The sequence below is a fragment of the Culex quinquefasciatus genome, chromosome 2 (assembly GCF_015732765.1).
Source record: "Culex quinquefasciatus strain JHB chromosome 2, VPISU_Cqui_1.0_pri_paternal, whole genome shotgun sequence".
Classification (NCBI taxonomy): Eukaryota; Metazoa; Arthropoda; class Insecta; order Diptera; family Culicidae; genus Culex; species Culex quinquefasciatus.
In genome coordinates, this window is record NC_051862.1 from 99,689,400 (window position 1) to 99,705,069 (window position 15,670).

At 38.6% G+C, this 15,670-nt stretch overlaps 1 protein-coding gene and 1 long non-coding RNA gene across 3 annotated transcripts; one reads left to right on the top strand and one right to left on the bottom strand.

Moving 5' to 3' along the window:
* Positions 1–1,580: 1,580 nt before the first annotated feature.
* LOC119766825 lies at positions 1,581–2,161 on the bottom strand. Its single transcript, XR_005277159.1, has 2 exons — positions 2,052–2,161; positions 1,581–1,893 (listed from the first exon to the last, which is right to left on the bottom strand). It is a non-coding gene; the product is annotated as an uncharacterized LOC119766825 (long non-coding RNA).
* Positions 2,162–2,285: 124 nt separating this feature from the next.
* Positions 2,286–6,632, top strand: LOC6039973 (alpha-tocopherol transfer protein-like). Of its 2 annotated transcripts, XM_038252847.1 has the most exons (8): positions 3,199–3,349; positions 3,409–3,536; positions 5,374–5,441; positions 5,558–5,676; positions 5,741–5,778; positions 5,837–5,944; positions 6,001–6,359; positions 6,421–6,632. In XM_038252847.1, exons 1-8 carry the CDS (start codon positions 3,314–3,316, stop codon positions 6,543–6,545), a joined length of 981 nt encoding a protein of 326 aa, XP_038108775.1. In that variant the 5' UTR covers positions 3,199–3,313; the 3' UTR covers positions 6,546–6,632. The 2 variants fall into 2 exon arrangements, with proteins under 2 accessions (XP_038108776.1, XP_038108775.1); XM_038252848.1 differs by lacking the exons at positions 5,374–5,441; positions 5,558–5,676; positions 5,741–5,778; ... (1 more) ...; positions 6,001–6,359; positions 6,421–6,632 and adding exons at positions 2,286–2,597; positions 2,659–2,923 and having other exon boundaries at positions 2,991–3,349; positions 3,409–3,650.
* The last annotated feature ends 9,038 nt before the right edge of the window (positions 6,633–15,670 follow it).

Below are 15,670 nucleotides of genomic sequence, written 5' to 3' on the forward strand. Positions count from 1 at the left end.
TTTGAATTATGCCCACAAGATTCCAATCACTTCAACCGACTACGAACTGTTTTCCATTTTGCGAGTGAAGGAATGAATCAAAATACCAGATTAACCTGTCGTCTTGTCTCTAGTGACCCTATTTGAATGAAATAAGATCAAGACAACTTTTTTTCTGACCGACTGGCATTCTCGATTGCGAGATTCCTACTCGAAACTAGGTTACCGAAAGCTTGATCGTTGAGGCAATTGCAAACCCTATTTTTACACCTTAGCTTCCATTCCATTCGAACTGATGACCTTTGGAGTCCAACTGCCTACTTGCGACTCAACCAAAACAGGACCCAGGGAAACGACTCCTACCCCTGGACTGAGCTAACAACCTAACCTCTTGGTTAGACTGGGGCCGACATTTACATCCCCATCCGACGGAAGGTGTGATCAGACAAATCACGTCTCGAAAAATGCCACCGGGGCCTTCTGGGATCGAACTCAAGCCGACTGAGTGAGAGGAAACTACGCTTACTCCATACTACGTGTCCCGGTTCCTCTGACCTTTATAACACAAAAAAAAGATGCTATTTAAAACTTAAATTACGGCCGTTTGTTATCCAAAACGAAGACTTTTAAGAGGACCCAAAACTGAGTACAAAACTGAAAATCAAGTCAAACCTAACTGACCCTCTTTAGCCGTGTAACTATGTAAACAAATGCACAATGTGTATATTTTTCATTCAACTGCCACCGCTTACGTGTACACGCATACACTCTTACTGCTTTCACAATCTCACGCACCCGCTTACATACTTACAGATTGTTGTTCTTATAATTCCTCCTCCACCTCTTCACAAAAATTACCGTACACTACCTTAGATTTCCTGAGACACTTCCACTTTCACTGGATATTTTCTCCTCGTCGCCAATGTAGACGTTGGGCCCAGAGGAAGACGCGGATTATTAATAAAACACATCACTGGCGGCTAATAACTTTTATTGCCGCCACCACTCGCGTGTCCGACCGCGGTACACTCTGATTGTCACTAACTAACTCTTCTCATCTCTAGACGTCAAACATAGTTGATCTGTCAGCCAGTGTTGACCAGGGTTAGATTCCTACAGGTGTATCTCTTCTTCTTATCTCCAACTACTTTAGTTCTGTTTCACTTATCTTTCAAGTCTCCTCTACTCTATTTGCCAGTTTTAACTGCTGTGTGTTTTACCTAACAAATTTTCGGGTTAATTCCTGTTCATATTTGACGTATTCTCTATTCATTTGCTTATTTATTTCTTAAAATATTATTTTTATCGGCTCCTAAAGTAGTCATTAATGCTATCTAAGCTACTACATTTTGTTTCTAGTATCGAACTTTATTGTCTATTGTTTTAATTTATGCTCTCTTCTCCAAACAAGTAAGGTTCGAGCCCTTACTCAGTTTATGGAATGATTAAAGGATTAACACAAATATTACTATTGTACTTTTACTGATTTTTATAAAATGCTTAGGACCAAAAAATTGTAACAAAACACCGCGACAAATGAAATAGCAACAGATAAACACGATACAACACTAGGGAAGATTTCAGGATAAAAAAATCCACAGTAAAATAACAATTAGTTTTTTAATTCAAACTATAAATAATACACTTTTTGCTATTAGGCACACTATAAATAGTAAGGCGCATATAAATACTTACATCAAACCCTACGCAGTGTACCACCTCCGAAACGAGTTCAAATGCGTAACCGGAACAGGTGCAAATGCCTGGCACGAAAACTTAAAGCGTGTTCTAGCGTTTTGCTCGTACTGACTCAGAGCAAGGGTGAGATGTAGGTGTAAGGGCAGTAGGTGTTCGTCATGAACCTGGTGCCCGTTCTTACACTGAAAATTACGAATTACGAATTCAGACAGCAATCTGCAACAACAAGAACAACAAATACAGTGAAGAGCAATTGGATAATTGCTACACTACATAAGTTCCATAATGAAACAAGATACAATAAGTTTATTGAATTATTTCCAGATTTTGATCATATCTGAGTTCCCCCCGTATTAGCATACAATAATGCTTACACTTTCGTTGAAATGTTATATTGGGGTTGCTCTTAAAAGACTTGAACGCAAACTCAAACTCTTTTAGCAACGACAGCGAGTTCTATGGTCCATTGGGACATTTACTGAATCATACAAAAAAGACTGATCGAAGATCCACCCTCAGCTCAATTTCAGGTGCGTGCTACTTTTTGCAGTAAATCAAACGCCGTTTCACGTGTGACGCTGTTGATGATGTTTGAGGTAAACGACGTGATTTTAAACCTTGTATTCAGTAATTGCTTGACTTGCACAAAAAACGAGCCTCATTCTAGAGCACAGCCTAGTGGTGAAACATTACGGTCGAGTTTTTCGTTGAGGTTTTTATTATAGGAGCACGAAAACTTGTTACGCATTGCGGAAAAAGTGTTTATTGACAACAGGTGCATCTTTGAATCGACCCTCAAATTGCGTGAGAACTTCATTTAACAGCAATTTCTTACTAAACGATGGATAAAGAGCTAGGGTTACATTTAATTACGATTAAAGAATGGCTTTCGACACAACGACACCTTCCTCCAATAAGTGGTAAGATTATTCGCAAAGTACCTTTAAAATGTGTTCATCTAATCAAATTTCTTCCAAACAGATCAAGAAATTAAAACGTTTCTTCACTCAAACTACTACGATTTGGAGAAAACCAAATTAACAATTGAAAACTATTACACGTTTCGAACAAATTGCAAGGACTTTTTCAGCAACCTGGACCTGAACTCTGAGGAACTGCAACGAATGATGACCGTGGTAGATATGGGCATTCTGCCTCAAACAACACCTGAGGGTTACAAAATTATCGTTGTTCGTTTGGCGGACACCGATGCCAGTAAATTTTCTCAAATCAGCTACAGTAAATTGTAAGTTGTAGTGCTGAACACAATTAGCATTCCTAGTTTTACAAAACGTGTTTTTTCTCTATTTAAGTGCTGCGATAGCGTTGGAAGAGTGGCTTAAAGAGGATGGCTTAGCTGAAGGTCACGTGATCATTTATGACTTTACCGGTTGCCACCTGGGTCACATCGCGAAGCTGGGTGTCTTCCCCACGAAGAATTATTTGTACTATATTCAGGAGGCGCTACCGATTCGTATGAAAGGGATGCACTTTGCAAACATTCCATCGTTTGTAGACAAAATTTTGCTCCTTATGAAACCCTTCATGAAACGTGAACTGTACGAAGTGTTGCATTTGCACAGTACAAACGAAGCTTTGCAAAAATTTGTACCGCCAAATTGTCTCCCGAGCGAGTATGGAGGTACTGCTGGTCCATTTAAGCCATTTAGAGGTCAGTTTGGTTTCGCTATTAAATTTTAACGTACAGCTTGTAAGCCTATTGCGTTTCAGATGAGTTTTACGGAAAATTACTTGCAAATCGTGAAGCAATACTTCGAGGAGAGACGGAGAAACAAGTGGTGGAAAGTGAACGAGAATCACGTGGGAATGGATGGTTTAGCATGTTTCGCAGATAACAGGTTGAATATCATTATGTTTCAACAAAATGTTTCACCAAATTCATCAGCAAAAGTTTTTATGTACAAACCCATAATGGATGTCTTAATAAGATAAAATAAAACTACTAATGGTTTTTCTCCAAAGTTTTTTTTTTAGAATTAGTGCAGTTCCCCAGTTAACTCAATTGGATTTCTGAAACGGAATTCAATTCGAATCATTAACGTACCGTAAACTGGGGTCAATCGGGACACATGGGGCGAATTGGGACAGCAGTTTTTATCATGTTGGAACACAATATTTTGATTTTTCTGGTTGGTTTCGGTTAGAACAGACTGAGGCCAACAAATTTAAAAGCTTTAAGTGCTCTAAAAACTGCTGTCCCTATTCAGACTGTAGTCCCGATTCACCCCAGATTACGGTACTCCGTTTAAAACGCAACAACCGGTACGTACACGGAAAAAAATCTGCAATGTTGCGCAATGTTGGTACCACTGTGCGATTTTGACATTTCGGGCGTTCACCATGCGAACGCCATCTTCGCTTAAAAACCTGGATAGCAATAGAAGAATCATCATCAAAAGAAAAGCAGTTTTACGCTCATCAAAAGAAGAAAAAAACAGAAGGGAATATGGCTCTCCTCTCTCACGCGCGAAAGATCGGTAAAAGGAATCTAAAAAAATCATCTTGATTATTCACCGGAACATTTATTTTACTACTAAAGCGGTGTATGCACTTCGGAAGGAATCGGTCAAGAAAAATTTCAAATGGGCAGAGCGGCAGTGAAAGCAAGCCAGAGAGGGTGAAGAAAAGCCCCAAGAAAACGCTCCCTCTCCTTTGTTCTGCTGTTGGTAAAGCTGTTTCTTGACCCCTTTCCTTCCGATCTCCATACTAGCCTTAAACTTGCAAGTGTAACGTCACACGTCGAAAAATGATCTGTCACTTTTTTGTACATGGGCAATGTGTGTAAACAAAACGAAATAAATAATTTTGAGTGGTGCTTAAAGTAAAATCACCAAAAATCTTCAACGGATTGATTTCATTTGAGAAGTTTGTGAGCGATTTTCTTTTGCGTTATTCACCTCCGCTCTCTTTTGCGGGTGAAGAAAGTTCGCAAGCGAAATAAACATTTTTGCGATTATTCCATCCCTGCAAAGGGCACGTGATTGTAGGTTCCCCAATGCTTCCATCAAATTGAGCATGTGCAGTTATTTTTGTTAAAATGTTGCTAGTTAATGTACTCTTAAATCTTATCTGTCTCAAACCCATCGATTAATCATTTGATTATAAATCTGTATTGTCATTTTCAAGTTGCAAAACTCTATATGAATAATTCTAATTATTATTGCGGTTCGTTGCTGTTGCATACAACTCAGAAAATGTATAAAATATGTAAATACGAGAAGATCAAGAATGAAGTAAATGCAATTTCAGTTTTTCACATTTGAAACAATAAATTTTTTTAAATTATTGTCAACGTCAATGTCAAGATCACACAGATTTATCAACTCTTGATTGAGAAACTTAACATGCAGTCTATACAGCAAACTGTCCTACGTAACATTACTAATGGAACTGACTACTTTAGACAAAAAAAAAGAATATTAAAGTTAATTATAGCACTGAAAAAAATCTTACCGCGTTACTTGCTTCTCTTCAACTCGATTGTCGTTCATTCTCGTGGTAGCTGTGACAAAATGAAGACCTTAACTTACCCGTCCGTTGAAGAGCAGTACAGGTGTAATCCAAATCATTTCAGGTTGTGCAAGATGCCGCTAAAGGAGGACTTTTGATTGATGTTTCCCATTTCTTTTCATTCCCATTTTTTTTTTTTTTTTTTGAAAAAAAAAATCATTTCAGGTTGAGATCCGATGTGCAAGTGTTGATCGAGTGGGTCCAAACGCAGCCCCATCTACCGGAGATATCAGGTAATTTGAACCACCGAGATAACATAAGCCAAGAAAATGAGTGTTATTTAATATAAGTTAAAATTACTTAACTAATTATTTGAAAGTTTCTCACGTGATTTTTTTTATCTCAACAGAATACGAACTAATCCTGTTTTTACATTCAAATTATTATGAAATGGAGGCAACGAAAAAAACTATCGAGGCATATTACACATTTCGGACAACCTGTAAAGACATGTTTGTAGACAAGGATGTAGGTATCCGATTATAATGTAATTATGTTGTGTACCTATCAATGCTAACATAAATTAATTCAGGTTTGTTCAGCACCGGTCCAACAAGCAATGGATATCACGTGAGTTTCATGGAAAATAAAACCGCGCGCAGTTAACATATCTTGATATTTTTTCCAGAGCTATCACCACATTACCAAAATTAACTCAAGAAAATTACAGAGTAATTTTTGCGAAAATCATCGACACCGATGCTAGTAAATTTGTTCTTCCAACAATATTCAAATTGTATGAACATCTTCTGAAAAAAGATCCAATCTTTTAATCGACGTTTGTCCTTTTAGTGGCTTCACCTGCGTCGACATCGATATTTGGGAAAACGGATGCTCCGAAGGATACGTTCTGATAATCGACACCAAAACTCTTCACATTGGTCATCTCCCAAAAATAGGACTTTTTACGGTGAAAAATTTCGTTTACTACATCCAGGAAGCACTCCCGCTTCGCCTCAAAGCAGTGCATTTCATTAATATGGTTCCAATGATTGAGAGAATTCTGGCTATGGCGAGACCATTCTTAAAGAAAGAATTGCTGGAAATGATCCATTTTCACACCAACGTCGAGGGTTTATTTCCCTTCATTTCGCAACGAGATCTGCCCGTTGAATATGGAGGAGATTCGGAGTCATTGTTGGTTGCAAAAAGTATGTTTACTGTGGAAAGTGGTAGCCTGAAATTTTACGTATTAATTTTATATATTTACAGAGAAAATGGACGATAAAGTAATGGAACTTAGAGACTTCATATTGAGCAAAGAACATACGCAAAGGATTGATGAAAGCAAACGTATCAAGACTAAGAGCTTGTTTAATCTGTTTGGTGCATTTTAGTTTTGAGTTAGAATTAAATAGTATATAAAAGTAAATTGGGACTGAAAATGTTGTTTTCAAAAGAGGTCAATAAAATGGAAATATCAATTATTGTTGTTTAGCTAAATTCTATTTGTGAAAGCTACTTAAATTCGGATATTTAAATTCTCCGTAATTTCAACCCCCTTTTGCTAATTTCAGGTCAGTTGTTATGGTGAAGCCGTTGATCATTTTCGACGAAAATTGATCATCACTCTAAATTTCTCTGTATTGAATTCAATTTAACGAATTTCTGCACCAAAATGAATCATGCATGTGCCGGTTGTTGCCTTCTTGAAGCCACTGAAAGATTTTGACGTAGAATACGTCTTACTCGAAGGTACTGGGATGCCATTCCAAAAAACCCGGGCCGAAGGCCCTGGATTACTGCGTCATCCATCAAACGCTTATAACTTCCTTGCCTCAAATCGAATCGGCACGATTTCTGCTACATTCGATTCGAAAATTATTCAGCAATTTACCTTCAATTTTTTTTTGTTGGAAAAATAGTTTGATTTCAATTCAATTCAATTCGGTTTTATTTGTGAATAATCCAAGTTACAATGAGTTCATTTAGGTATATAATAGAGTTTTGGTGTTCCTTTGAGTTGTGTTTTACATCGTAATTCAATCGAAAAATTATTACTTATAACCAGGGTTACCAGTTCTGAAGAGTAAAAAATCTGGCAAAAAATCTGGGAAAAATCTGGCAAGCCACTTTTCTCAAAGTAATAAGTAATTTTTTGTTCAAAAACTGTGTATTTTAACTTTTTATACATTATAGCTTCACAAAATAAAAAAAAAATACGTCAATAAAACAATGTGAGGAAGAAATAGAAAATTATTTTTTTCTAATTGGCGCTCAAAAAATCTAGCAATGCCAGATTTATCTGGCAACCTGGCACCCCTGCTTATAACTATGGAATAGACAAGAGTAAGAAAAAGTTTTAAAAAAACTTACAGAAAGTGCAAAAAAATAGTTGCGCTTCCCGCGCTTCCCACTCACGGACGGGAATGTCAAGTACCTATTTTGAGGGGAAAATCACCCAAGCAACGCGACCAGTGTCGGTCGCGAAAAAGTAGGGGAAGTAGAGAGCCAACACCATAAATAAGAACGCGCGCCAGAGCCCATTCTATCATTCACGTCTCAGACGTCGGACCGGCAGCAGCAGCAGGAAAGCTCAGCCCAGAGCAGCAGCAGCAGGAGAGAGACCAGAGCAGCAGCAGCAGGAAAGAGAGATGCTAGGTTGCCAGATAAATCTGGCATTGCCAGATTTTTTGAGTGCCAATTTGAAAAAAATAATTTTCTTTTTCTTCCTTACATTGTTTTGTTGATGTATTTTGTTTATTTTGTGAATCTATAATGTATAAAGAGTGAAAATTCCACGAAAATTCACTGTTTTTGAACACAAAATTGCTTATTACTTTGAGAAAAGTAGCTTGCCAGATTTTTTTTCCAGATTTTTTGCCAGATTTTTTTTCTGTTCAGACCTGGTAACCCTGCCGTCAGCCAGTTGCCTCTCGATGGCCGGACCGTTTGGATCTTTCGTGGTAGGGGGTGAGGACTTCCCAACTCTTCGGAGTTGCCTCACTCCCCGTCCCTCGTCCCACCCGGGACGAGGCAGCAACAAGATGGGGCGCGCGCCTACTGCCTTCTCGCCGAACATTTGCCTCTCGTAGACCAAGCCGTGGTGGTCAAACAAAAGTAAGGGCGTGAGGACTCCAAACTTTTCGGAGTTGCCCTCACTCCGCGTCTCTCGTTCTACCCGAGATGAGTCGGTGAAATGCTTTTCAGGAACAAATTGGAACGGATTGCACAGCTTTCTGAGGCTGCACTCGCCCCCAACCCTTCTCTCTTTCCCTCATTCTGCTACCAAGCATTCATTCGGTTCGCGAATAAAATGTTTTTCGTTCTCCTCTTTCATTTCTCCACTCGATGTTGTTGTCTAGTCAAAGATTTACCAACACATTCGAAATTTGTTTACATGGTAGCTGCGGTTTTGTTCGCATTAGATTTGCCATCTCTTTCTAGTAAAAGTCAACACAATCGGAATTCAATTCGAATCGTATACGAATTACGTTTCAACAACCGGTACGTACACGATCCGATTAAGTTTACTGGTTTACTGGGTGTGGAGGGACCCATTTCACGATTTTCGAACTTATTCCGTAGCTTATTCTTCAAAATTAAGCTATGGATAACTCTATGTCCACATATCAAAACTTTACGTAGTCTACCCCATTCCGGTTATGTCTGTGACATAACTACTTTGACTTTTTTGGTCTAAATCAAATGTGTTTCAAAATTTATATAATTTTGACTAGATACCCTAAATAGGGAGACTGGTCTAAGCTGGGAATGGGATAATCGTTACCAAAAAGTATCAGCATGTGTAGGGCACTATTCTAAACAACTTGTAGAAGTAATTTTGTCAAAATATTGATAGTGACGCAAAATTTATATCTTTGAACGAAAAATCATGGCAATGATGGAAGTCTTCACGTTAAGGTGACGACTTTCATCATTGGCATAATTTTTTGTTCGAAGATATAAATGTTGCTTCCCAGACAATTTTTTGGTAAAAACCTTCTACAAGTTGTTTATAATAATAGTCTTCTAAACGTGACAATTTTTCTATTAGGGGAACAGCATCTAATTCCAGCGTGCCTCTAATGTTGGCAGGTAAGAACTTTGACATTCAATTCAAGCTAATTAAAAGCGTTTTCAACTGAAATCGAGTGATACATAGCTCAATAAGAAGTGAGCAAGCAAGTTTATATCAAAAGTTTTGCAAATTTAGTTGTTTAAATAGTGAAAATCAGCAAATTGGATGGAATTAGGCGCGTGTGATTAACCTGCCAAAGATACGAGAATTGGGTACTAAAGCCCTATGTAAATTGTTATGTACAATGGTAAAAAACACGATTATAAACCATTTCTGATCACTTTTTTTCATTTTAATGCAAATTTTTTATTTGACAAGACAACATTTTTTCGATGGATCAACTATGGTCCCCTTGGAACGAGCTGTCAAGTAGGAGCTTTGCTGTCAAGAAGGACCGCGAGGTTAAATTTTCAAAATTGATTTAAAAATCCATTTTAAACTCTTTGTGGTCGTACAAAGGGTCATTGTACTCAGAAAAACAAGGTTTATCGCTGTAAACAATAATATCAGCAATCTAAGCTTCATTTTAGGACCCAATTTCCCCTACTTCTAAAGTTTTATGGAAACGTAAATCGTAATTAATCAATGATTGTCAACTATAAATTTTAAGACGCATCTAATTTAGAACATAAATTCCTTCAGTACCTTAAAGAAATGTACATCCCGTATAAGCTGATTCATTTTGGTGCAGATATTCGTTAAACTGAATGAAATAAAGATTGACAGCTTCACCGTAAGTGAAGTGAGCTGTCCCTTTTATTTAAAGCTTAAATTTTATGTTTGCAACAATTGCAATAGAGACTCTTAAAACATAAAATAGCAATTTTTGAAAAATAGTTGTTTATTAACTTATGTTTTGATTTGTTAAACTTAAAAAAATCATTTTTAACCGATTTTTTATATAAACTTTCTAAACAAAGTTATCAGAAGTTCAAAGTTGATACCAACTGGCTTACCCAGTCACGACGTTCTAGCAGGATTCTAGCAAAGTTCTCACAGAGCTGGATATTCTTACAGCATTCTAGCAGAAATGTTCCATCGTTCTAGCAGGATTCTGGCAGAACCAGCTCTGCTAGAATATTTCGTGACTGGGTAAGAGTGCAACATGGAGTTAAAATTTTTGTCAAGCTCCTGTGAAGGTTACCATGACAGCTGCGAAAGTTTCACTCCATGTTACCGGCTCACATCTCTCTTTTTAATTTCTCGATTTGTATTTGGCACATAAAAGAATTCACGTCGGCGAAGTCCTTATAGTTAACTTCGGTTTCGAGTGTGTACATGCAACATGGAGCTAAACCAAAGAGTATCGAGAAATTAAAAAGAGAGATGTGAGCCGGTAACATGGAGTGAAACTTTCGCAGTTTTCATGGTTAACTTCACAGCAGCTTGACAGAAAGTTGAACTCCATGTTGCACTTTTCATTTCTCGATTGAGTATTTCCCTTCTCTCTGGTTAAACTTTATGAAGTGCCATGGGTAACTTCACAGCAACTGCACAAAAAGTTTAACTCTATGTTGCAGATTTGACAGCTCGATAATGTGCCAATGTTCTCATAAAAATAACCCTCGTCGCTGTGTGTAATATATTAGTCAAATACTCGGTCAAATACAACTCGATTTTGTGTGTGTGGTCCAATCCAATACCCGCTAACCGGTAGCGATATTATGGGAAAGGATAGTTTTTATCAGACTTTGTATATGCCGATTGCTGATACAACTTATCTCAGTCCCGGGTATTAAGTGGTGATAGCCCTCGCGCTGCTTCCAACGACCCGTTTCAGAATGACAGAGCTCCTTGCGGTCCAATTCCGAGGTTGCTGGGCATTGTTCGGCCCCGCCTAAACATAGAAGCAAGCATCTGAAGGAAACTCGATCTATATTTAGACTTCCAATCCCCTCAGGCAAATCAGGGATCAGCGCGTATTTAATATGGGAAAATAACATGTTTCAACAACACTACGGATCAATTCACTGGAAGAGTGTAAACCTTCTGATGGCCGACTGCTTAGCGTCCCAGACCACCATTCCAGAGGTGTGAGTTCGAATCCCACCTGATTCAATTTCGTTTTTGTTCAAATTCAAAGTTCAAATTCATGATTCCAACTTTCAAAGGTACCGACCGGAATTTGATCCCCAAACCTTCTGCTTGTGATGCAGAAACCGTAACCATTAAGCCACGGAGCCGGTGTTTCGGTCAAATACAACTCGATTTTAGGATCAAATTTGGTGCATAAATTTGTGATATTATTGTTCACAACGATAAAGCTTATTTTTCTGAGTACAATGACCCTTTGTACGACAACAAAAAAATTAAAATGAATTCCTACAGAAAAGGACTTCCTTCTTGACAGCTCGTTTCAAAGGGACCATAGTAGATCCATCGAAAACATGTTGTCTTGTTATTTTTTTTTTGCATTAAAATGAAAAAAAAACGTGATCAGAAATGGATGTAGGGGATGTACACTCAAAGTAAAAAGGATCCTTTTTTCAAGTTCACCCGTCGTCACCCTTTAAAAGGGTATCGAAAATGTACTGATTTTGACGTACCCTTTTAAAAGGGTGACGCCGGGTGAACTTAAAAAAGGATAGAAAGTATCCTTTTTGAGGATTGAAAGTACCCTTTTGAGGGATACTTCTGATTTTGAGTGTATCGAAAATGTACTGAATTTGACATACCCTTTTAAAAGGGTGACGCCGGGTGAACTTTAAAAAAGGATAGAAAGTATCCTTTTTGAGGATTGAAAGTACCCTTTTGAAGGATACTTCTGACTTTGAGTGTAGGTCCCTAATAGAGTTATCTACGTGCGCATGTATTGTGTGTACGTACACGAAAAGATTGAGGTTAAATTTTGTACCCGCCAGCAAAAACAAATGTGGTGCTAGTGTGCGTGAGCTCGGGCTTAGATAACTCTATAGAGCTATCTAAGCCCGATCTCACGCACACTAGCTTACCATTTGTTTTTGCTGGCGGGTACAAATTTTAACCTAAAAATCCTTCGTGTACGTACACGCAATACATGCGCACGTAGATAACTCTATGAGTGAGTAATTTTTAACACAAAATTGTAATCACTTTCGATGAGTGTGTACCACTGTCACAAACTTGAAGAGAACGTTTAGTTTTCGTTTGGGCCGTCAGAGAGCGCGCTTTCGCCCCAATTTGTTGATGCCAAAAAGGCAGTGTTGCCAAAATGCTAGATATTTGTTTAAGTTGGTCATGTTAATTTACTGCAGACATTTGATATCTAGAGTTTTTTTTCTAAATTCTTATGAACATATGAAACACAAACGAACTGTCCAATCTGCAACATGGAGTTAAACGTTATGTAAAGTTGGTGTGAAGTTACAATTCAAGCAAAACATTGTAAAAGGACCTAAGTCAAAAATGTAAACAAACCGGTTTTTTAATGCAATCGATGCTTTTAGTCATAAACTATCACTGCATGTCGAGAAAAGTATTAAACAATGATTTTTATGAGAAAAAAAACATAATTTTACAAAAGGCCAAAGTTTATGACATCTTATTTGTTTTCAATATCCACTTAGACCCTTTGCATCAAAGGACCAATGTGGAAACTTTTGTTCTGTTTTGAAATCGTGTTAGCTCCAGGGACAAACCAGTATCGATTCAAAACAAAAATCGAAACAGAGTATGGCCCTTTGTTTCCAACTAATATAACGGGCAGTCCGCGCAGCTCGTTCGGAATTCCAGTCAGTCCTGGCGGTAATAACATGGCTCGTTCCATTTTATCCACCTGCGGAAGTAGCAGGGGAGTTGAAACTGGTAGCGGTGAAAGGTGACGTCCGGATGGCGGATGGCGGCAGAAGAATGAACGCTTCGTCTCGGTACGGACAGTAACTAAAAATCTGCGGCCGCGCGCTACTCGCATGTCGCCGGTGAACAGCTACCCAGCCCCGCTTCAGCAGCAACGACGTGTACCAGGTGAACCTGCCCCAGGCAACGACTACGCTCAAGATCAGCTCAGGTGACGACGCCCGGAATAACCCGACAATAGTGGCCACCTTCAGTGACCATGGTGATAGTAGATACACGAGCGGGGCCAACGACATGAATACGTTTTGTCGCCGAAGAATTGATACGGAACGACGGATGCGTCAGTGTACGAATTGAAAATATGCAGGCTGTGGATGCGATCCAAGAAACGATAAAGGCAGCTTCAAAGGAGAATATGCTACCGGAAGCAGCGTCACCCATCAACCGGTGCCATGTTCCGACGCCGTCATCGACGTTTCTAATCAACGAATTTACTCTTCCACTAATGTCGATTTACCAAAAATAAAAATTGGAGATTATTTCTGGCAAATTCCTCCCCAGACGTGCGTCATTATGATTTCATTTTTAAGAAAACACAAAAGAACAAAAATGCATCAATTTATTTGGTGAAAACTATCACTTGAAATCTTTGCTTATGAGAGGTGATTCATTTCTCCAGTTTGCTATTCCGTGTCGTACTGTTCGGCCGTAGCAAGATCCAAGCTATTTTGTTCCGATAGAACCTCCCGTTGAATACGCTCTTTAGAACAGAAAGAACTCAATCACTTCCTTTTTCCTTGGGTGATAGCCGGTAAAGCACAACAACATACAGGATCGACGGAGATGTCCAAGCTATTTTGCGGCATCTGTGTTGGCACCAGGGAAGACTACTCTGGGTGGTTCACTGTGTTGTCCGGATACTTTGTTCTCGTCACAGATGATGAGGAGGTACGTTTGTATCCTTTTGGCGTAGGCGCAATTTCATCCTAGTCCAGACCGAACCTGCTGGTGGCGGTTTTCTTCGGAGCGAGGTCCAGCGAGCACAGATCGATCAGTTGCGCCGAGAACTGCGGTTACACAAACGATTTCGAGCCTCATGGCTTCGCAATAACCTGCTGCTGCCGGTTCCGGATAATCCCCGCCATCCGACTCGTCACGTACTCTGGCATGTTTATCACCGTAACCGGGTTGATACTCCATGGCGGCTCAGCAGCAGCAGCTCCTCCGAAAAAACAGCGAACGAAAACTTCTTCCTTTCCTCGACCTCTGCCGCCACCTGCTTTGCACTTCCCTGTAAAATAAAAACTTTATTAGGTACTTTAAAACACTAAAACTTGGATCTTACCTTTAGGAATACAATAAAACTCGATACATTATATAAATTTTATGAAAATAAAACTAATTAACTGTTCAATTAACGTAAAACGAGAAAAAAGTGTTTTTGGTGCAAAAGTCCTAACACGATATCATAATTTGTTTTGGTTTGGCCTGCGAAGCCAAAAAATAAAAGAACAACAAAAACAAATCCTGACGTCGTGTTTGGCCGTTTGACATAGGGCCAGATGGAAAATGAAACACGCCAATGTTTACAAAGGCGCTAAAACGCAAAGGGCTTAACCGGTCCCGCATGTTGTTAACTTTTTTAAAAGGCCAATGTAATTTTATCATCAATTTTACAGCAATAATGAAATGTTTTCATAAAATTGAATACGAGGAAGCATAACGATACTAGTTTCACGTATTTTAATTGAATAATACCCTCAATTAGGCAAATAAGTTCGAAATAGGAATTGAAAAACTATCCGCAGATTTCATCTTCGTTTTTCTCAATGTTTTGAAAAATGAGATTGGACGTTTTACAATGTTTTGCTTGAATTTCTCGGTAGCTCATAGGACCTTTAAAAAAAACTTTAGAAATAAACTATCGAGAAATTTAAAAAAGAGATGTGAGCCGATAACATGGAGTTAAACTTTCGCAACTGTCATGGTAAACTTCACAGAAGCTTGACAGAAAGTTTAACTCCATGTTGCACTTTCAATTTCTCGATTGCCCTAGCTATTGCCCATTTCTCTTTAAGTTATTTAGAAATTAGAAGTGCAACATGGTGTTAAACTTTCTGTCAAGCTTTTGTGAAGTTTACTATGACAGATGCGAAAGTTTAACTCCTAACATCTCTCTTTTTAATTTCTCGATATGTCGCTCGGCATTTCAGAATGTGCGCTGTAGACAATGTTGCCAGCAATTTCCTGCATTTTAGTGCAATTTAAAACATACCTGCCAACAATGCCCAGCGATTCGAAAAAAGATCAACAAAAACAAAACGCGTAGTAGGATTAGGATTTACGCAGACTCGATTTCTAGGTCAGAAAGGAGTACACTATTTACATGCATGAAGCACTTCCATTCGAGCAATTTTTGCTTTTTTTCTACAATGTATTTCTTATGGAGCGAACTGTCAAAAACTGCTCGACTGCGAGTGCTCCATTGGAACAGTTCGATGCGGTCGTCGATTATGTTCGGGAAAAAATCGTCGAAAATCGACGAAGACCATGCAAACATTTCAGTCGAGCTCGAGGTCGAGCTGTCAAATGACGTTAACTTTGGTTAACTTCAAAGAACTCCAATGTTGCACTGTTTACCTCTCGATTTCATTTTGAAAATAGTTT

Bases quoted from the DNA above. Each gene is read 5' to 3' on its own strand.
- LOC6039973 (XM_038252847.1), top strand. From the start codon at position 3,314: ATGGAGGTACTGCTGGTCCATTTAAGCCATTTAGAG. The intron at 5,442-5,557 runs GTAATTTGAACC...TTATCTCAACAG, and splicing joins CCATCTACCGGAGATATCAG to AATACGAACTAATCCTGTTT. The intron at 5,945-6,000 runs GTATGAACATCT...TTGTCCTTTTAG, and splicing joins CTTCCAACAATATTCAAATT to TGGCTTCACCTGCGTCGACA.